At 38.0% G+C, this 22,371-nt stretch overlaps 1 protein-coding gene across 1 annotated transcript in view; it reads right to left on the bottom strand.

The window, feature by feature from the left end:
- Positions 1-22,371, bottom strand: part of COBL (cordon-bleu WH2 repeat protein) — a 109,560-nt gene that overhangs the window by 42,940 nt on the left and 44,249 nt on the right. The window contains exon 8 of the mRNA XM_009079555.1: positions 1,684-1,822. Coding sequence (XP_009077803.1) covers positions 1,684-1,822 — 139 coding nt within the window. The remainder of the gene's footprint in view (positions 1-1,683; positions 1,823-22,371) is intronic.

Below are 22,371 nucleotides of genomic sequence, written 5' to 3'. Positions count from 1 at the left end.
TTCTCTCATGCTTTCAGAGCCATCTGTGCTTTCTCATTGTTTTCTTGCAAGGGCCCCGAAGAGAGGCTGTTTTACCAACCTTCTCTGGCTGTAACATTTTTTCTTGTTAATGAACACATTCATTCAAGAAAGTAGCAGAAAATGAAAAGCTCTGAAGACAGGGCTACTGTGGGACAAATTCTTTGTCAGTGTAAAATAATAAGGCTCCATTAAAGTAAATGATACTACAGAATCCCAACATGAGCAGAGTCTGGCCTGCAAGCACTTATGTACACAGTACTGAACGGCCTAGAAGTGGCTCTGCTCTGCTTTATTTCATCTGTAACATTCTGAGCACTGACAGAAAATAAAATGAACAAAAAGTTAAAGCACCAAATGTCATTAAAAAGTGACCAGCAGTAGGGCAAAGCACAGGAAGTGACAGACTGTGACATCTGCAGTGGTTAAAAGTAAGCCAATTTGCTGAAAACTCCTGTGTTATATGGCACAGTGATAACGTTCCCCTTAGAGGGTTTAAATAAGAGATGTCAATGGAGTCGAACATGTCACACGATAATGGACTCCTGCTGCTACATAAATGCTGAGGCATTAAATGTGAAGCATTTACTGAAAATAAATGTTGGAACAAAGCCAAGAGGTTTCTTTCTAAACTGTGAGGCATTTGTAATGTAAGCAATTATGTATGACAGGATGTCATATCTGTATGTCTTAGGCACTTTATGAAACATGAGGTCAAAGGCATGAACTGAAGTGCACTGAGTGCATTATGGCACTTGAAGAATGATTCTCTTAATGTACTGAAAAATGAGTTCCAATATGTGGGGTTATTATCTCATATCTTTACCCATCATAAAATCACTTTGCTTGCTAAAAGCATAATCTTGGGGTCCTCACTCAGGCAAAGCTCCCACCGATCTGACTAAGCTACCAGTCAGATAATGACAGAGGTCTGGGAGGACGTTTTTCAGTTCTCCTGTGTGAGTAAACATGGTGTCACATGCAGTTGAAGGCTACAGTTTCTTTTGTTGTCTCCAGCTATGTACAGTATTCCTTTGAGAGTACCAGTTTTTTGCTTCTACTGATTAGCTAGACTCAGCAGAGACCGATTTATAATAAAAATGAGGACTACATTCGACAGAAAAACTTTACTGAATATGATCAGTTGATGTCAAACTGCTGGAGGACATGAAAATAAAATATCTTCAGGTTTTAGGAACACGAGGAGACACTGAACAAACCTGACTGTACTTTGGTTCTATGAGAACGTCATAGCTTCAGAAGCATTCAGGATTGCCTGACCTACCCCCATTTACTAGCACTTCCATTTACTATTTCTGTATTTCCATTTAGTAGCCAAAACATCATGATTTTAAAGGCACAGAATGGGCCCAGAGCTTCTGCTTTTGGTTATCAAGCTTGTGTCAAATATTGAAATAATCTGATGAGTGTTATCTACCATTTACTACGCTCTGGTACTCTGAATGGTGCCATTAAAAAAAATAAAGAAAGAGGTAATATACAAACACTTATTTCCAGACTTTCGTTCTGCAGAGAAATGTGGGTTTTTTTTCCCAAGTTACAAAAGTTTCCAAACTCACAGCATAACAAAGTTAAGGCAACTTCAAACAGTGAGCATTGAAAGAACATGCATAGGATTATACAGGAGAAAAGAACTCCTCTTACCCATTGTGCTCTTCCTCTTGTCTTCCCTATCTTCTGTCCTGTTTGGCATGGCGGGAGTGGGTGGAGCAGATGCAGTTGGTGGAAGAGGGGCACGTCTCTTCTTTTTCCTTAAATCGTTCAGGGACGCTGCTTGTGATATCTAGCAAAGTTAAAAAATAGGCACAATAAAGCATATGTTTTGTTGATGCCGTAAATTGTCAGTAGCCAAAAAAAAGTGTTTGGCATATGACCTAATTTCTCAGCGTAGTCTATTCATAATGAGCATTTATGGTGACAACAGGAGATTAAAGGGGTACAGTAACAGTGCACTCAGAAAAGCAAAGAAACAAGAATTGCAGATGAATGTCACAGCAGAAATACAAGTCTGGTAGGCATTTGATGGGTTTGGAAAAAGTAAACTAGAGAGCCCAACACTCAGCAAAGCAGAGTATGACACTGTGTGTTGCTAAGCTTGAGCCATAGCATGATCTTCTTTTTCCATTGGTTTCTTCAAACCTTAAATTATGGTTAAATACTCCAATTGGTATGTATAGAGAATAAATTCTCTCTCATTTCTTTTATTTTCCTCTCAAATTCTTTTTTAAGGACTTCTGAGAGAAGAATCAGAATTGACAGTTTGCTTGCATGATGACATGAGATCATACTGTACTCTGTTTATGTTTACTGGACTTCATAGACATACTTTTGAAGATCTGTAACACCTTGGCTTCTCATAAGTGCAAGATGCTGGTTGGCATGCCAAGACTTCATTACTATTTATGGTGCTTTTAAAAATATGAAAAATGTTATTACAAGTGACTTGGGTTACACTGAGTTGCATAATATTTTCTGTAGCTCGTTGGAACTTAGATCTATTTTTCTGGAAAAATAATAATAACAAAAACATGTAGGAAAATCTGTTGGATTTTTATATAACAAAGGTACTGACAACACTGATCAGTACCAGGCTTAACTGAGGCAGAGAGTAATGGGAGCTGCCCACACATGGCATGCTGCTGGCATCCCTCAGTCTTCATTTTTATGACTGAACTGCTCTGTCTGTCCTGGTACTTCCCATAGCTGAAGATACCTAATATATTGAACTGTCTGGTGGTTTTCTACTATTTCAAAGGCCTAAACAATAATAATAATCGTAATATTTCCTTTAATCCAGAGGATTATCGAACCCTTAAAATACAATTGTTGTGGGAGATTTCATTGAACAAAGAGAGCTTCACACAGCTTGAAACTATTATCAGAGTTCAGAGGAAAAGCACTGATTTATAGGTGTCTTTCCTACCTTCTGAGAATAAATGAACTTTACAAAGATTAGGACATGAACAGAGCCCCCCCTCACTCAGACATCCTTTTTATAAGTGCTCAGGAGGGTCTTATATTATAAACCAGAAACCTTCCATTCCCACCTTTCAGGATGATTGTTTAACCACCATGCCATATGACAACTGGACACTCTCCACCCCTTCTTGGTGAACCAGCATCCTGCATATGGAGAAACTTGGTAGTAACTGCACTGGGGATAGTGCACATTATTCAGGACGAGCTGCGGCTTTGCAGCAAACCAGGGTGGGAAAGAAAGGTGTTCCAGTCTTTCTTCCTACTACCATGGATTATTTCAGCATTTTACATTAAATTTTCACTGGATACAGTGCATAAGTAAACCCAGTGAGGCCAATCTAGATACAGTTAGATAAATGGGCAAGAATGTTGACAGAAACTAGTGATTTTGCAGACTTAAATTTTGGTCACCAAACTTCATGGAATTTAAAAAAATTAAGACTTATACCCAGAAAAAAACACCAAGCCAAATGTTCAGGAATAGATACAGCAAAATTTTAGAGTTCCTGAAAAACCTTTTGCCCAAAGTTATGGTATTGCTCCATATTAAGATGAGGCAATTTGCCTGCCAAAGAAACTGCTTGTCAGTGGTTAAGAGCTGACTGCAACTAACTGAAGTTCACACACACACCCCTCTTAATTTTTATAGAATGAGAATGCCCAGTATTGAGCTTAAGATGGGAAAACTCTGTTCAGTCAAACAGACTCATCAGGCTTTGGTTTACAGAGTAATGTTTTGTTTACATGGAGGACAGCTACCTAATCCTACATTCTTTTACATGTCTATTCAAAGAAATTGGTAAATACATGCTTGGGAAAAAAGTCACATTCCTCTGCATTGCATTTTAAATAACTAAAAACGTGAGCATTTAATACTGTATCTTGATTCTTCAGGATACTACCTTACAAAAACAAAGAGAAAATTATCCAAGTGGGGATTTTGATTAATTTGACCATAAAGACTCCAAAATTCAGTAGCTATGGAGAACTTGAATGATCTGGGAGCCAGGTAGCATTTGAACTTTCCCAACACTTCACAAGCACAAGCTATGACTTTCACAGTTATTTAATGGCATTTTGCAGCTTCCATGTTCATTCACTCCTGTCTCTCCAGAGAGAAAGGTCATTTTACTTGAGGGCAAAAAATGGGTAGACTGGTGATTTAAAAGATTAGTCTCAGAAATCTTGAGAATCAAAGCAGAAAGTAAGGAAATGTGTCTTCCCACCCAAAATGATAGAGATCACTAATCACCCTTCCTCAGGTACCAGATGAGGGAAGGATCTTAGCTTGGTATAGTCAAATTCCTCAAAGTCACATTGCTACTTTCCTAAGAAGAAAGGATCCCTGTTAGAAGACAGCTTATCTTTTTCAGCTTTACGTGTTCTTACTTAGTTGAATCTTCTAAAGAACATTATATAGATGCAGGGATGAAGACACTGCTACAGTTAGAGAAAAGGCTAGAAAATAGCTAGTGCACAACTGCAATAATGCAAGTTTGGTGAAATACACACACAAAAATGCTTTCATTATACTGTCAGCTATGTGCAGTATACTTCACAAACACCATAAAGAAGATGAAAAGCTTGTATAAAGCCAGTCACACTACAATGTATATAAGAAGTGTCTAGTTCAAGAACAGGTCATAAAAATTGTTAAAAGTAGCTATTCTTTAATCCAAATTTCAGTAAACCTGTGAAGCTAAACATAAATGGAAAAAGCACAAAGAACATTCTGTTTCTTTCTTCCAATTGTATATACAAAACCAATAGAACTTGAAAATAATTTGTTACGGCTGGCTGCTTCTTTTCTAAAGAAATCAAGCCTTAGCAACATTATCTGGAGTAATTTCCCATCTGAACTTTGTTACAGGAGCCCCTCTGTGAGTGTAACAGAATCATTTCCCAGTCTTAACACTTGTGCTTCACCTACATAGCATTTTTAACTACAAGAAATTATTAGATCAACTTCTGCTATGCAACAAATACATAATTTTGAAAGATGTTTTTAAGTGCTCTCTGACTATAATTAACACCATCAACTGAACTAGAGATGAATAAAGGGGACCAAAAGGTCCTATGTTTGACAAATAGTGTCACTTCTGATCCCATATTGATAAGACCACATAAGACAAAAAAAGTGCAAATTTCCATTACATTTATGCCATGGCTCACACGTTCTTCGAAAAATACTTCCAATATTGCAGACAAAATATCTGAGGAATGTGCTGAATGTGTTTTCCTTCTGTGAAAGCTCAACATACTTATTAAAATTTGAGGGCTTTAGATAAGATTTTAGAATATATTTAGAGCATGACAACAACATCGCGGGGAAGTTATCCATCAACACTGTGGGGAAAAGAATCCTACATGTCTGATGGTTTAAATTTTCAATCACTAGCATTTGACAGCCACCTTACTTAGCAAACAGCCTGTGGATACTGTAAGAGTGGATGCATAAACTGAGTGTAAGTTTCCTCATGCATTAAGAATCCAGTATTTTCTTTGGGTTAGGCTGCACTGAACAGGAATTCATGAAAGAAAACCACCACCACTAAAAATTGATCAAGCATTCAAAGACAAGGAGGTTCTCAGATAAATTTCCAGCATGCACTCTGCTCCGCTCCTTTGCTTTGTCTGTCCTCTACTTACAGGCAAGACACTGGTGTTATACTTATCAGCCCTTTCCCTTTAAACTTTCTAACAGAAATGTCTATCTATGTAAATACTTGCTAAGTCATCTGGCAAATGCCACCTTTCTTTTATCCACGGACCAAACAAGGCCTAAATTCACTGCAAGTTTACAGCTCCTGAAACTGAGCCTCCTTCTGTAAGCCAGAAGCTGTATCATTGTTTTGAGCTCCTCTGTTCCTCCATTATCTACCAACATTTGCGGCCCATTTGATGACACTGACCGCATATTTCTGTAGTCTGACCCCTTCCTTTGACCAAGAAGGACGTCTCACTCTACTGTCCCCAAAGACACATTAAAGACTATACAGCAGTGTACTCAAGAGCACCACACGTATCCAGGACTGTCCGATTAAGGACCGCCCACACACTCATGCTGGGGATGAGGAAAAGAGACAGGGCTTAATGCAGCCTTGGAAAGTGTAAAAATTCATCCTTGTTAAATAACAAAGTACTGTAATGTTGTAATCACTGCACTAACACCTTGACTGGTAAAGAACCTAGCAACTACCAAGGTATTCCAAAACGGTGCGATGGCCAGGGAGAAATCCTTAAGCTAACAGCTAGAATCCCAGCTGGGTTTTATGGGCTTGAGGGAAAAAAATCATGTAACTTTTAAACTGGACGTTGAAGGACACTTTGGTGCCTCCTGGGAACTACAGCCTTTCAAGCAACATGTTTTTCCTTTTTATTGAATAGCTGAGGGGTACTTGATACTCTTCAAGGACTAATGTGTTAGGACACACGGACCAGAAAAATGAGGCACGTTTTCCTCCTTCTCCAAAGACTAATGTCTGATGAGAAGAGAACACACACAATAGACATGTACTTTCTGCAGGACTGAGAAAGAGCTTGGAAAAAAGCTGTGCAATCAGAGGTCCAGAAGCACAGCTAAGAATAGAGGTAAGGAAGAACAGCATAAAAACAACCATGGAAAAACTTTCTTGGACTTGCACGCTAAAAGTTAACCACACCTTGTTACTTGGAACAGGTTTTCCCTGAACAACTGCAGGTATCTGTGTTGTAGTTGCTGTCCACACTCACTGGAGAAAGCCTGGATGATTGATGGACAGATTTAAACAGTTCTAACTGTGTCTTAACAGAAATGCCCTCAATGAATCTAGTCAATACGTGATTCAGATGTTAAAAAAAAAGTCCAGAGTTTGTGCTTCAAAATCCAAACCACTCTTCCAAATATTTGCATAAACACTACAAGAAACATTTTTCTTATGGCAACAGATTTTTCCTTTTACTATCACTCCTTTCATTTTGCCATAGAAAAAGAAAAATCTTGAAAACCTAAGAATTTTCCAGGCTTGATATTTAACAAAATCCTCTTTAAACCAATTTTCTCCCTGCTCAAACAATGTAGCTACAGGTGACACACATATACCAGCAACTGGATTACATCTGGAATAAGGATTCTTTTAAGGAATTTCCCATGGCTGTAGACCATATGCAAATAAAAAATTGTATAGCATATGATATAAACTATGTTCAATTGTATAGCATATGACATAAACTGTGTTAAGAAAGCTCATGTACTTTCTTGCTTCTTTCTCCTTTTTATGCAGTGTTACCCATCAGGGTCTTTTATTGTTTTATAGAAGAACTGGCTAACTTGTATACAAATTGTCTTATTCATGGAAACAGTGAATGATTGTAGAAATTATTTTTAGAAGTAAATAAAAAGTATTGGAAAAAGAACACATGGATTCAATCACTGGCATACTCTGATTACAAACTGGTTTCCATCATCCCACACTAACTAGACATGCACTCTGATTTAAGCAAGCCAGATTGTGATACACCTGCTGGTGATGATATCGTGTGGGGTCAGAATGCCTATTGAATTACAAGAATGTTTAAATGCAATCCACAGAAAAGAATCAGAGCTAACTTGTAACCAAACAAACAGCAATATCACTCCAAACTATGTGTGGGACCATCCCAAACCTCTTTCCTTCACAAAGAATTTCAAGGAATCTTGAAATAATTAAGAGCCATTTTACAAGAAGTTCTAAAAGAAAAAAGACACGTTTTATTAATCAGCTTTAAACTCTTGACATAACCATAACTGTACTGATCCTTTATAGAATTCTATGAAAGACAAGTGATAGATTGGTATGTAAGCAAGATTTATGGTTTTAGATTTAAAGATATTTTCCTGTGACATAATTTAAAGCAGTTGAGAAGAAAATATTTTGATCCAAGAGGAGTCGTTCTAGGAAAATCAGAGAGATAAATCTTTCAGCTGCAGAACAGAGATATAAATCTGTCCACTAAACTTGATGATATAAAAGCTATTCTACCCAGCTGATTCTGCATTTTCACAGGGCAAAAGATGCTTCAACATGACTAGCACTAGAAACCACAAGAAGTCCCAATTGAACATTAATGTGTCTTAAACAACATTTACTCATATGTCTAATATTCCCTGGACAGGTCATACATTATTAGGCTTTTCACTGGCATATACAGACAAAGGAAAATTCAGTGAGCACTCAAAACTGGGTGTATGAGCAATTCATGAGGCTAACCACTGTAAGTTACATTGAATTAAATTGTCTATTCAGCACTGAACTTCTCTACCTTGTTTCCTTATTGGGTAGTATCCCATTTCATTTGATTAAGGAATGAATGTTTAATCCACAAGTACATTACAAAATGCATTCAAAGGCAGCAGTCTGATGTCTCCCAAAAACATGACCCAATGTTGCAGAATGTATTTGCATGGGTTATTTGAAATACTTACTAGGATCCCATGCAATGCAACAACATATTGCAAAACTAACATGCACAGAGATACTAGAAGACCTGGCACATGGAAGAAGGCGTCTAAAGAGGACATTACTTGGAAAACTTGTCAAGTTGATAAAATGCACAGAAATAAGTACACTTTCAGAATCAACAAGCAGTTTCTCTTCATTGGTCATTTTAGTTCTGTACATCTTCATTTTTCACTGTTGGATTTCGCAAGCCTGACAATAAGATTAATAATAATAAGCTTAGCTTTAAATAAGCCATACGAATAAGTATGCTGGGATAGCAAGACTGACATTTGGACCAACTAGACACAATAGCTTGTGCTATTCTGGACACATCACTCTCCTGTTGAACAGATTTAGTTGGGAGACTCCCAGGCTACTGCCAACATGAGTTCGAGTCCACAATATAATAACAAGCAATTCCTCAAGCAGGACAGCCACGTTTCAGTCCCGACAACACTGCTCTCTATTAGGGCACTTCCTCCTGGCTTTGAAGCTCTGCACCGTGCTCCCTCATACTGTGTTTGTCTCACCTGATGGTTACACCCTAGCCATGCTCATGGCCTCAGCTTCCGAGCTGCTGGAAGTGTTCAGACACTGTGTTGTGTTAAGTGGCAAGTCAGGCTTAAAACTAGAGTGTAAACTGCATCATTCTTATGAAAATTCCCTTAGGATTAATATCTCTATCAGATATCACAAAATTTTGCATCATTTTGCCTATGCTGCTGAATTTCAGATTGATTTTTTCTTATTATATAATTTTGGTGTTAAACAGTGTTTTGTAACAAAATTTGGTATTCATTATCAAAAACCAAGCTGTGACTGCATAAACATATCAGTCTTAATAAGAGACAAAAAGCTTAGTATTATCAGATTTAACAGAAGTTGCTGCGTTCTTGTGCTTTTTTATTCATAAAATGAAGAAGACAAAAACCAAGGATGTCCTTGAATACTTGGCTGACTGGTGACAGAAAGCTAAATCAGTTGACACAAGAAAGCCAGGACAAGGTGAAGGGGCAAGCTCATTTTTCCATCTGTTTTTATTGAACACACCCTTTGTGAAATGTCACGGTCAAGGGCAGTTAAAAATTAATGTCATTCTAATCTTTAAACACTTTAACTTGTTCAGTTAAATGTGTCAGACAGGAAGCTATCCATAAACAAATCTGAGATGTTAAATTACTAAGATAGCTGTGATTTCCTTCTTTGCAAAATCTCATTACTAGCTACAATATTATTTCCACTCAAGGAAGTCACCCTACAACACCAAATATTTTCACATGCATTGAAACATGTAGACTACACAAGTCTGCGGATGTTTGCTTTGGCAAAGAATTGAACTTCCTACGTTTCTCTTAATACAATGTAATTCTCCTCATTTATATATTCATTTAGGGGGGAAAAACCAACAAAAACCCCTCAAACACTTAAAAATCACATTTTAAAACCACCACAACCTGATCTGCTACCAACATTCATTTCGCCTCTAGAGAAGTTAAACAAAAAAGCCAAAATAACCTCTGGAATTTAATTTCATATTTGTGCTTATTTTTTTGCTTAGAATTACACAATAAACAGAACAAATTAACATTAATAAGAGTGTAAAATACACAGTAGAAGTGCAGCTCATATATCTTCTGACAACGTCGACCATGAGCTTGGTATGATCAATGTCATCTTCTTGAGTGACTGCCTTTGGGAAAGGCACTGGACTAAGGATTTTACACATCGTATTTTCTTTCTCAGTCTCACATCCTGGGTTACAGACTGTCCGACCATCAGGTCTGCTTGTCTGTCCTTAAAAATCTCAGAGACATTATGAAGATCTGCAAAATTTATTTTGCATCTTCGTCCAATTTTCTGCCAAAAGGGTGGGCTGTAGCCAAAAATCTGTTAGACCTAGAAAGTGGAAGGCAATCACACAACTGTATGACAAGGAGCAAGGAGAACTCTACCCTTCTACTGCCATGAAGTGACATACTTCCAGGGAGCTTAAGTTTCCCTCTAGACACAAAATTTTCTTTTGTAGAGATAGCCAAGTTGAATTTCTGGGGCTTAGCATAAATCCTAGGCAATCACCTTATAGTCTTCTCAATTTAGAGAGAAACATACTTGACTTATTTCCAGTGTTCAACCTCCTTATATCAGCCCTCTTCTTCTGCTGGTACATAGAATGCCTGGGAAACATGGTTTGGGCAGTAAGCCAAGTGATGGTTTCCAATTCCTTTCCAATTTCATAGACCCACAGCATGACTTATGTTAGAAGGGACCTTTAAAGATCATCCAGCCTGTGGCATGCCTTGCCTTCCCACTGCCCCCATTAAATTCCCACTCAAGTTTGTTCCAGTACTTACAAAGAGCAGCCAAAAGCCCCTCCTTCCACAATCTTCTCAAGCCAGAAGAGGGGAGAAGAGCAAAGTGGCACCACAGTGTCAATTAGTTGTATTACTAAGACTATAGCATAACATGGCTTTACATTCAGTTAACCCTCACAAGTATAAGATTTTTATCATCCAAAATTACAAATAGACTCTGCCGTGAAGACTTGTTAGAGAAACTCATCATGTCACACTGCTTGCTATCCACACCTGGAAGTGTCAACAACATAGAGCTGAGCAGGACTCAGGAGTTGTCTGTGGGGTCTCAGAGGCTGAGAAATTATATTCTCATTAGGCTGGACACACTGAAAACAAAATGAGGTGCCTGTTTCTCCCAGTGACCTATAACATCAATACGTTAAAGACACGAAAAATTTAAGTGGCATGCAGTCAGATGAACTGGATTTGCATTCCACCCTCACTACTTCCATCACTTTTGGGCTACAACTGTGAATATAACTCAAACAAAAAACAGCTTGAAGGAGCAGGGAACAGTTTTTACTACATTATACTTGTGATGTTTTTCCTTGTTTTCTTATTTGGCTAAAGAATGACTAGAATGGTATGCTATTAAGCCATAAAATGAAAGCTGATTTACACAGCACAGACTTAGTTAGTTTTTCTATTTGATAATTTTTTACCTCTTTAATTTGGGATCTAAGAAAGGTGGAGTTACCAGCAAAATCTGAAAAGCAATGCAAACCCAGTTTCTAAATTAAGCACAGTGTTAGGGTCATTTTTCATCACTTACTGAATGCCACTTCTTCAGAAGTCTCGCTGCTCAAAATTATCTTTGTCTATTAACTTCCCCTAAATACCATGCCCAACAAAGCTTAATAATTGCTTGACACATACTTTTGTCTCTAATGAGAGTTAAAGCTTACAATGACATCAGCCTGTCCTATTTGTCTGTAACTTGCAAGCCAGATGAAGTTTACTTACTAAATGCTGCAACCCTGCCAAAACTCAGGGCTGCATAGAACAGTATGTTCCGGCCCTGATGTCTTGCCAGTTTTCAATGAAGTGCTTGACAGAGACCACATGTGGAGGTCAAGTGATACTATCATGACTGCACCAGATGCTAAGTTGTGGTATTCCCAAGGCAGGTAGTATAGTCTGTTCAGAAACAGTTGGCAGGTGAACCATGAACTCACAGCCAGAAGCAACTGGATTGCAAAAGATCAAGAACGCTATTGATGCTGGCAAAAAGACTATTCTAAGAACTTTTCTTGCACATAATTCAAGGACTCAACTCTCAAGACATGTTTTAAAAAAAAAAAAAAAAAAGAAGTCCTCCTGTCAAACAAATCTCACATTCTTATGTGATTACTGTGTGATATATGTTAAACTGCAAAATTCTGCAAACTTCCTTGGGTTCTTGTATACGTATTAACCATCACCAGGTTGCTCTGACTTTGATGCCAATTCAGAGGTTGCATCTACACAGGTTAGAGTGCAGGACTGGACTACTTTTCAGAAAACAACAGGAAAGCAAACCATGGAGGAATCTTACAAAATTTTGTAATTACATTCTCCACCCCTCCCCAGTAACAGCCTATCCAAGTCAAAGCCTGAAACACTTGCCACTTCACGGAGTCCAACCTTCAGTTAAAGCAGGTAAACAATTTAAAACATGACTTAACTGACATTGCTACTATTTCTTAGACAAAGTTGCAGAAACCCTATTTCTAAAACTGCAATAAAGCTGCACAGTGGTTTCCTCTTACATTGGAGCAGGTTGTTTTTTTTGCCATAGGCTAAAAAAGCAGTAGTCTTCTTTCATAAAAGCATGTAATTTTAAAGCAGACTTCAAATTTTAAATTCCTCTAGTGCAAAACTTATTAATTGACTGTGAGCATTACCTGAGTAAAGGCAGATTCACAAAGGGCCAGTGTAAAAGGAGTCTCACCTACCCTTCACTTCTGAGAGGCTGCACCTTCTGAAGAACATGAAAACCTCCACTGAAATGCTGCACTAACATCCTAGTTCATACTGGCCAAACTTCAGAAAAAGATAAAATCAACTGCAGTTAATCACTTCTTGACTGAGAAAACTAAGATTACTTTTAATTAATTCATCACACTGGGACATCTCACTCAATTTATAATTACAGAACAAAAGAGTTGGAAAATAAGGAGGGACACAAAAGGTGCTGGAAAATAGGTTGGCTGCCTAAATAAAGAGCTGCCTGAAGTTATTAAAATGCTTTTTGCATTTTTTTAAAAAAATGAGACACATGCTGTTAGTAAATAAATGTGCAGCAACACAAAGTTGAGCATTAGGAGCAGTAAAAGAGGATGGGTGGCAGTTTGGACTAAAACAATGGAATTTTGTCAGATGTATAGAGTAGAAAATTCTGTAATGTAATATTAAAATGTAGCATACCCTTAAGTGATACTCTTTGAAGATGTTGAGAAAGTAGCCACTGCACTGCACTGTATCATCTAGCTGTAGTCTTTAATAACTGCTTTAAAAGAATTAATGTGTTTAAGTGTGCATACACCAGAATTAATTTTTGGAGCTGTTTTTCTCATAAAAAGGACAAATTACTCCCTTTCCCCAGCAGCTTTTTTGAACCTTCCTAAATTTGATGCTTTACATGACAGTAAGATAAGCCTTCAGCCATCACTGCACTTTACTCTTTTCTTTTAATTTGGGCCTGCATCATTTATCCAATCTATAGTGCAGCTGTTAGCTAAATTAAGCATCTGAACTGCACAGCAAACATTATCTGATGTGCTGTCGGCTGGTTTCATGTTTGCCATCTGAGCATTGTTTTGTCAGACATGAACAAGTCTGAATGCTTCTCATTCAGCTAACTGAATGTCATGTTTAAAGCTCTTTAGGGAAAAACGAACAGATCGCCTTCAAACTGGAAATTAATTGTTCTGTGTTCTAATTTCTTAGTCATTTACTATGGTGGAGGGCATTTTAAAGACCACAGACATCTTTTGATACTCACGCTTGTTTCTACTAATTGGTTCTGGTACATCTTGATAATGGAGTCTGCAGTAAGATAGCACCAGCCAGTTTCAGCTCCAGTGGAAATATGAAATACATAAAACTTTTCCGGTTTATGGCTGGTTACAAATTGTTTCTATAAAACCTAATGTATGTCATCACAGAATTTTATGTCTGTGAAGGGTAACAGTTTGTACATGGCTATTTCAACACAAGGCATAAGGAAAAATCATTGAGAAAAGCTCCACCCTTATACACTCTTCTTAAATACTGCCTGATCCTTTGAGTAAAAGTGGATAGATGCAGGGAAGCAGCACACTTGAAGTGACCAGTTTGAATTGCTGTTTCCTGAAGGGTAGAAATATCTTCATTTGCTAAGCAAAACAATAGCCCCATCACTGCACAAAACAGAAGTGTTCCAACTGTTCCTTCCTCAGAGGACTTGCAATCTAGAGAATATCTGCCATGAACCCAGATCTGACACTGATTTCAAAGGCAAAGGGATCAAGTCTTTCATGCTGCTTTTTATTTTGTCAGTGAAAGGCACATGTCCAGTGGAGTGCACTGGACACCACCCATACAGCTCCCAGCCACCTGTGATATGAGCTGCATATATGAGCAGTCCAGGGGGGCTGCAAATATCACCCCCAGGGTCCTGTGGGTCTCTTTGATACTGCAGTTACATTGCTAAGTTGTAAAGTGTATACCAGGTAAGTTGTTTTAGGGCTCACGGTATAAAATTCTCATTGCTCGTATGATTTACTGGCAAAACTTATGGCTTTATTCTGCAAATGCAGTTTTGCACTCATGAGCACAAAACAAAGGGATCAATGATTGGGAATAACAAAGACAGCTGTTTCTGTTTAAAAGACATGTTTTGCCTGGTCATCAAACTACCACTGATAAGAAGACCTAGTGAAGTCATTGAGAGAGCTGCCAGTAACTTTGCTGGAGTGGTATCAAATCATATGAGACAAATATTTGGGTACAACTCTCTTCAGTGCTCTCCAAGAACAGCTGCATGGGTTAGATCAAGGGTTCTGCTCAGGTCTTTGTATCAGACTGTGGCAAGTACCTAGAGGACAGCAGAAGAAAAGGGAAGGTATGTTTGATACTACTTTCTCCAAAATACTTTTGCAGTTACAAACCATCTTCAAGTCAGGGACCTCCTGGTGTGGTTTAAAAATTCACAATGGATGTGTCATCCCTGCAGCATTTGTTCAGTCTCCTCTTAAGCTCATGTAAACTTTTAGTGTTCACATTAACCCTGGTGAGCTGCTTTCATGAAAAACCACACACTTAGGCTTTGGGGGTTTGCCTGTTTCCTATGAGATGCAAATACTCTTGTAATGGCTGGCTGAACAGTCAAATCCCTATTCGTAGTATTCAGTCACCTTTTTCAAGATGAAGAATCATGGTTTACGTAAGTTGCACTATTGTCCCTGTTATTAAGCTACTGCACACCTCTGATCATCCTTGATGTCCTTCCATGAGTCTTGTCCTATTCTGTAACACCCTTCTGAAACAAGGGCAATGCTGCTGTAGTATGTTACCTTCTTTTCCTCTCCTAAAATGCTCTGAATCTGACTTCCTTTTTTGATTGCTATTGAGCTTTGTGATGACTTTTTTCAAATAAGTATGTCTTCTAAGACCTTCCTAACTGGTTACCACCAGCTGAGAGACCACTATAGTTGTTCTTTACAGTCATATTCTTCATATTCAGCCATGGTCCTTACTATCTGGACAACTCAAGTAGGAGCAACAAAGTTTGCCACTTTACTGTTTTCTTTCCAGGTCACTTCTTAATATGAGGAACATGGGTCTTCAAATACTCCAAAGCTGCTGCAACGTTCCACCACAGGATGAGTGGATCATTTACTCCTAACCTGCAATTCCTCTTTTCTTTACTGTCGGTTACTTAAGACGACCTTCCTCCTATGGAATGGAGACTTGGTTTCCTTAAGAAATTCCTGATGAGGAAACATGGAAGCATTGAGGAAACCCATGTACTGTATCAACCAGATAGCACATATTCATGTTTGCTGAATGTATCAAGAGCACTTTAGGAGAGTTGTAAAGCAGGGTTTCTGTTTTACAAAAGCTACATTTACCTTATTCATTATCTTAAAAAAGATGCCAACTGGTTAAATTTTCTAATATATTTCTAGCAATTTTTCCAGTGTATACGCCACATGAGGCGGCTTATATTTTTTTATTTCCCTTATACTTTACAAACACCAACTATACTTCCACCTTTTTTCCTCTGAATTTCTTCATGAAAACCCAAAATGTAGCATCAGTAATATTTAGCAATACTATTCAATAATTTTTTTTCTTCTACTTCTTTGCTCCACATAGAAAGAGACTTAATACAGATACAGTTATTTTATACAATTTTTTCCATTTCAATAGCACTGCAGTCTCTGGTGCATCATCTTGAGAATACTTTGCACAGCTGCTGCTCAGACAAAAGAACTGGAGCACACTCCTTAGACAAAGGAACTAAAGTGCATTCCTTATCTCTGTTACTGGACAAGCTTGATGCTCATTATCTGCCTATGTGGGCAACCTCAGCCTGTGAAAAATGTAAGTTAAAGTTGAACTGTTTTACCATCCTAGGAGAATAGCATGCAACTCTCTGGCCAAAGAGTAAGGCAAAATAAATGATTTCCATATGTCTTTATGAGCAAAGGAAAAAGACCCCCATCATACCCATAAAGACTCTACATCAGAAGAAATGCATAAATGAATAAACAGACTTCTAAATAAAATTTCAGACAGAATGACTGGAATAAAAGCCCCACATAGAGATGGATACTATAAGCCTAATGGACTGTTTCGTAGTTACCATGCAGTATTTACAGCCTAGTACATCCAAGTTAAACAACTGCTACATGAATTTGATCTGAAATACAGATAAATATCTCCATTTTTAATTGGTTCATCAATAATAATCTAATTATCTGTACCACCACAGAGATAGATGCAGCTACACTTTGACCTTATCAAAACACTGCCTCATGCCAATTGTGTAAGAGGTACCCAGCCTCTTAATCTGGCACAATATAGCAGTAAAATGTTCACTCCAGCACCTAATATCCAAACACGAATACAAAAACCTAGGCAGAGAGCATGACTTAACAAGTTTTCCTAGCAGCTGTACTACCCCTCTGTTGTCTCAAGAACTCTGTGAACTAGTATTAGGTTTATTCTTAAACCATGGAAGGACAACTCATACATTCTTGATTATCTGCTGACTTATTAAAAAGAGGAGGTTTCTTCTTTAAGGCTTACATGACTTGGCCACCTGAACAGTGATCCAGAGAAAAATCATCTTTAATAAAGATTCAACATCCCTGTCCTCATCACAAAAATGTTGTTGAGAGCTACCACAAATTGCCTGAGAATTCTAACAAGTTTGCAACAAACAATGGAGATGATCATAGCTAACACTCATGACATCCTCAGTTAATGAACAAAAGCAAACTTTTAAAATTAACATGCACCATTCACATTTCAGGCCTTTCAGCACAAAAAGAAAATTAAACCAGAACAAACTAAAAAGGTGTGCAAATCCAGTCATTAAATAACTTTTAACCAACATTTGAAAAAAATTTTAAAGTCAGTCAAGTGTTTTCCCTCCTCCTTCAGAACAAATCCTGCTTTCATACCCTTGGGGAACTTACAAAAACCTGAGAAGTGACCTAGAAGGTGCAGTATTTTGTAGAAGTAAAACACACATTTTGGAAATCAGCTTTTTCCTACAGCAGAAACTGATTCATTGCATCCTTCCTCAGAATGTGAAAAAAGTGTCTGTTACTCTCAAAGGAGACTTCTGGATGCTCCAGTGAGAAAAAAAACAAAGCAAAACAAAAATACATTCACAGAACACTTAAAGGAGAAAGGAAATGTGTCATAAGAAAAAGGTTGAGAAGACCTCACCCAGAAGACCTCTGAGTCAAAAGAAACCTCCCTTCCTCTCTGAGATGATAAAAAAACATGCATTCATATCTTGTTGACTTCTAGTAGACATTTCTGTCTTAGGTGTAACCTGTGAAAGGGAGATAACTAATCTGAGTCCATCCACCCTTTTGTTGAATTCTGGGCTTCTTATTAAAACAGAATACAACTGTCAGATGTCCACCATGACATTACCTTACATTACTGTTCATTTTAAACTGAAGTACAGAAATAAAGTACAACATAAAAGGGATGAAATAACCTACAGCATAAACCTATCCTGCCACAGTACAAAAGCCAAAAAAATCCCTCCTCCAAGGACAACTACAATAATGTCTACAAAAAGCAGGATCAACCAACTAGGTAAATTGAAACTAATTTGAAACTTTTCCTCCTGGGACACAGGACTTTGATCAGAGTGAAATTTTGACAGTAACAAATTATAGCAGATGCACAATGGAAGAGGTAGAAGACAGTAAGGTGGTAAGAGTACCATGCCTCCAGAGGTGATGTTAATTAAGTGGGCTTTAGACACCTGCCAATGAGAAATCTCAGTTCTGTAAGTAGCCATGGTAGATGTTCTCATCCAGCTGTGATTCTTCTGCCTCTCAACTTTCCTACAACTGCAGTGTCTGCTGGTATCATGCCTCTCCCATAAAATGATGATTCTCATAGTCCAAGAAAAATTCTGAGGAAAAGAGGCTGTCATCCACAGAAAACACAGCTTCTTTGTAAACACTCAGCTGTTTCTCAGAAGGAAAGCCAACTGCAGGAGTATTACTGTTACTGGAAATACTCAGGAGCAAAGCTGATTCAAGACTCACAGGGCACACAGATGGAGAGCTCTACTGATGGCATTCATACCAATACAGCTGTACATACCAGGAACTTACTCTACACTGTTCTACAGGATCTGTATTCACTGCTTCAGGGCTTAATTTGCAGCCCCAGGGAAATTTTGTCATTTTGAAAACCTGAGGAGAACAGCCGTAACTGTGATTTCATACCAATCAAGACTATCCTTGCAGCCAGCTAACCACTAATCTGTGGCACTAGATTATAAAGAAGAAAGGTGGAAGAGTGGTTATCACTTTGTGCAAACATGCATGAAAGATAACTGCAAAAAAAACGGCTGTGTTGGGGGGATATTAGTGGAAGAAATGCTTGCTTTGCTCAGATTTTTATATTAACAATCTCAATTTAAACTCCTTTTGCGACAGAAGGTGGCACAGTGAAAAATAATACGATATTAAAATCACAGTGGCCAGATACTGAGTTGCTGAGCAACCAGACGTAGCTTCTGACATCTTAAAAGTTCAGAAAACATCAAGCTCCAAACTCAGCTTCCTAATTACGGACAGCTGAGCTAACCATTTCTAAAAATCCTGGCCACTGTTTTAAAATACATTTTACTTATAAGGAAGATAATGAGTCACTGTTCCAAGTGGTTTCCAAGTCCACGCCTGTAGCATACGCACATACACATGAGAAATTTGAGAACTGCAAATTCAGGGACTGATTCTGAAAATGTGGATGAGTCTAAGGTTTAATAACGCTTTGAACAAATCTAGCATGTTAATTATGATTTCAATATAAAATTATTCATAAATTTCCTTCACTGCCTGTCCTTTATTTTTACTACTTGAACATTATTCTGTGGTGTTTGCTGGGGGAATGAATTCTACGTATGTTTTCACTATACCCTGTGCTCATTTGCAATGCCATTTAAATTATTTCAGGTTTGCTTGCAGATGGGCACAAATTCAATGGCTTTCAACAGGACACTTCACTGGAGTATTTTTCCTCCTTTTGACACACTCATTAATAGGCTCAATCAAACAGGGCCAACCTAAGCTTTCAATACCTGGTGTATTCTATTTATATTTGTTTACATATAAAAGGACAGTGAATAGTACTGCAACACAAATTCTGCCCTACCAACGGCATGAAAATGCTACTAAATGCCTAGCATGCCTAACTCAGGGTTCTGCCAGTTCCACAGCACTCTTATCAACCAATGACTGCCAGCAGAATCATAACTCTTTCAAGTGCAATATGCACTGGAACAGGGGAACATATGTTGCAGGAGGCTGTTACGTGCAACAGGAATACAGAAACACTTGACAAGGAAAGGGAAAAAAAAAAAGGAAAGAAGCTCTGTGTGGTGGCCAGTATAAGTAAGATGGCAAAAACATAGCAATTACTGAAAAAATCTTCAGTATATAAACAAGAAATTTAGCGCAATTTTAGGGTATCTTATTTTCTCCAGATGAGATATGAAAGTCTCATTTATATTTGTTCACATTAAAATGATTCTCTTAAAGCTGAACTTTTCATTTAGGCATAAACTTGGTCAAAAATATATCTGAGACAGAAAACTACCAGCAATGATCTGAATAAGCCTGTGGCTGTCTTTGTCCACAATATTCCTTTTTATTCATGTGAGTAAGACTCTTCAATGAGGAAGTTAGTCCTGGTGAGAAAACATCAGCCTTGATAAACACTGGGTGCAAGTACTCTGCTCTAAAGTTATGGCCTTGACCAAGAATGTAGCCAACAACTGTCCTCAGCAACCCAAGTTTGAGATCTAAGTGGAGAGCACAGGAACATAAAAAGGGAGGCAAAACCCGCAGTAGGGTACATACATTAGTTTGCCTTATAGCAACATCCAGGAAACTATATAATGTGGAGACCTGAAAATTGTGTTGGTTTGTAATGCAGCCTTTTAAAAGTGTGAGCCCAGTTCTTCACCTGCATTGCAAGCAATGACACATTTTTAACTTAAGCCCACTGTCTTGTCATATAACAAACAAGATTAAAATCCATGAAACAAATGTTAGAATATTCTATCTGATTTCTATTAGGACAGGAATTTGACTAGTTAGTAACAAATCCCAGATGCCTCCTGTTACATCTACTTATTATAAGAAAATGCTTCTGTTCTGAAAATCACAGCAGCTGAAACAGTTCATAGCTCCTTTATCACTGTCTACAAGTTACATTTCTAGCTTTTGGAGTTGACATCACAGCTATCATGCACATGAAGGCACTGAAGAGCCCTCATCTAACTCTGTCGTTTCCAAAAAGCCTCATGTTTCTTTTCTGAATAAACTACTCAATTTCACAGAAAAGGCTCTTAAAGGAAGTCCCTGAGGCCAACTTTATCATCCCTCTCACTCCAATTTCTGTATTTCCCCACACATGCTAAAACCCCAAAACATAATTACTCCCATAAATTAACTTGCCAGTGCACAGTACTCTTGACTTTCAAAAGACTCAAATACTCAATTTGACCGCTTCTCCGAGTTCTTCCAAAAGTGTGGTTTTTTTCCCAAGAAAAACACATTTTTGTTTCTTTTAAAGACAGGTCATTGAATAAGCTTCTAAGGAGATGTGTTTAATTTTGTCAAACTTCATGTGTGGCTTTTCTCTGTGTGCTCTGTCTACAATGTCATACTCATACAGCTCTTCTCTTATATTTTGTCTACATGGCATACGATTTTTGCGGTGGGGTTGGGGGCAGCGGAATCAGTTTACACTACGCTTACCTTAAGGTGGCCCCAAGTTCTCCTAGAACATCATCTAGAGGGCTGTGACAGACAACAGAGACTATTTGCAAAGCGGTTTCAATTTTAGCTCACCCCTACACTGTTCTGCTCTACTCTCTGTCTGGTGTGGGCTTCATGTTGCAACTTAAGAAAGGAGGGGACCTCCTTGCTTCTAGAGAATCAAACCTTCTGGATTTCATACTGGAATGGTTACATACCTGGGCCTTCTGAAGAACATTTTTTCAAGTGACTTCTCATTATTCTAAATAGCATCACCTGAAAATGTTTAAAAAGACGGGGGAAGTCTCCAGTGAAGAAATCTGCAGACTCCCTTCTTTGACTCTGCATTCCTTTGCAAACTACTTAGTGGATATTCAGCACACTCTGAACAGACACGAATATTTTCTAGAGGAGATGTAAAACTGTTACGGAGGGAACACTACCTTTAAACAGACATGGAAACCTAACGTTGCTGCACTAAAAAGTAAATAAAGTTACTGCAGGGCCTTATCCAGAAAGATAAATTATTCTAAGCCCCACAGGAACAAAAGCTGGAATATAGTAAAATTACATTGCACTAAGCCACCTATCCAGAAAAGTGAGTGGAGAAAATCTAAATGTACAGCATAAATTAAAATACCCCAGTCTTCATACACACAGAAATTTCTGCTTCTAACTGCTAGGCAGGGAGATGAGACATAAATTCCTAAAGAATTGTCTGTGCTTGAATGCCCAAGAGCTTAACAATGGGTCAAAAATAACAGGTTTATTGGGTTGGAAAGCCAAACTACAGGTATTCATAACAGCTTCGGTACTTGATTTCTTACACAACTTTATGGAAAGAGATAGTTAAAAAGAAAAAAAAAACATTCTGAAAGTTCAAAATACCACCTTTTCCATTTTCTATTAATGTGCTAGCTTCACTGGAAATAAAACGTTCCCCTTTTGCAGGATCTTCCTGTTAGTAACAGTTGCACATAAATAAAGTTTTCTAAACAAACATCTTATCTTTTCATGGAAGGAAGTCCATTAATAAGGAATTGACGTCCT

The sequence above is a fragment of the Acanthisitta chloris genome, unplaced genomic scaffold, assembly GCF_000695815.1.
Source record: "Acanthisitta chloris isolate BGI_N310 unplaced genomic scaffold, ASM69581v1 scaffold1850, whole genome shotgun sequence".
Lineage (NCBI taxonomy): Eukaryota > Metazoa > Chordata > Aves > Passeriformes > Acanthisittidae > Acanthisitta > Acanthisitta chloris.
This window is presented reverse-complemented; position numbering and strand designations above follow the sequence as displayed.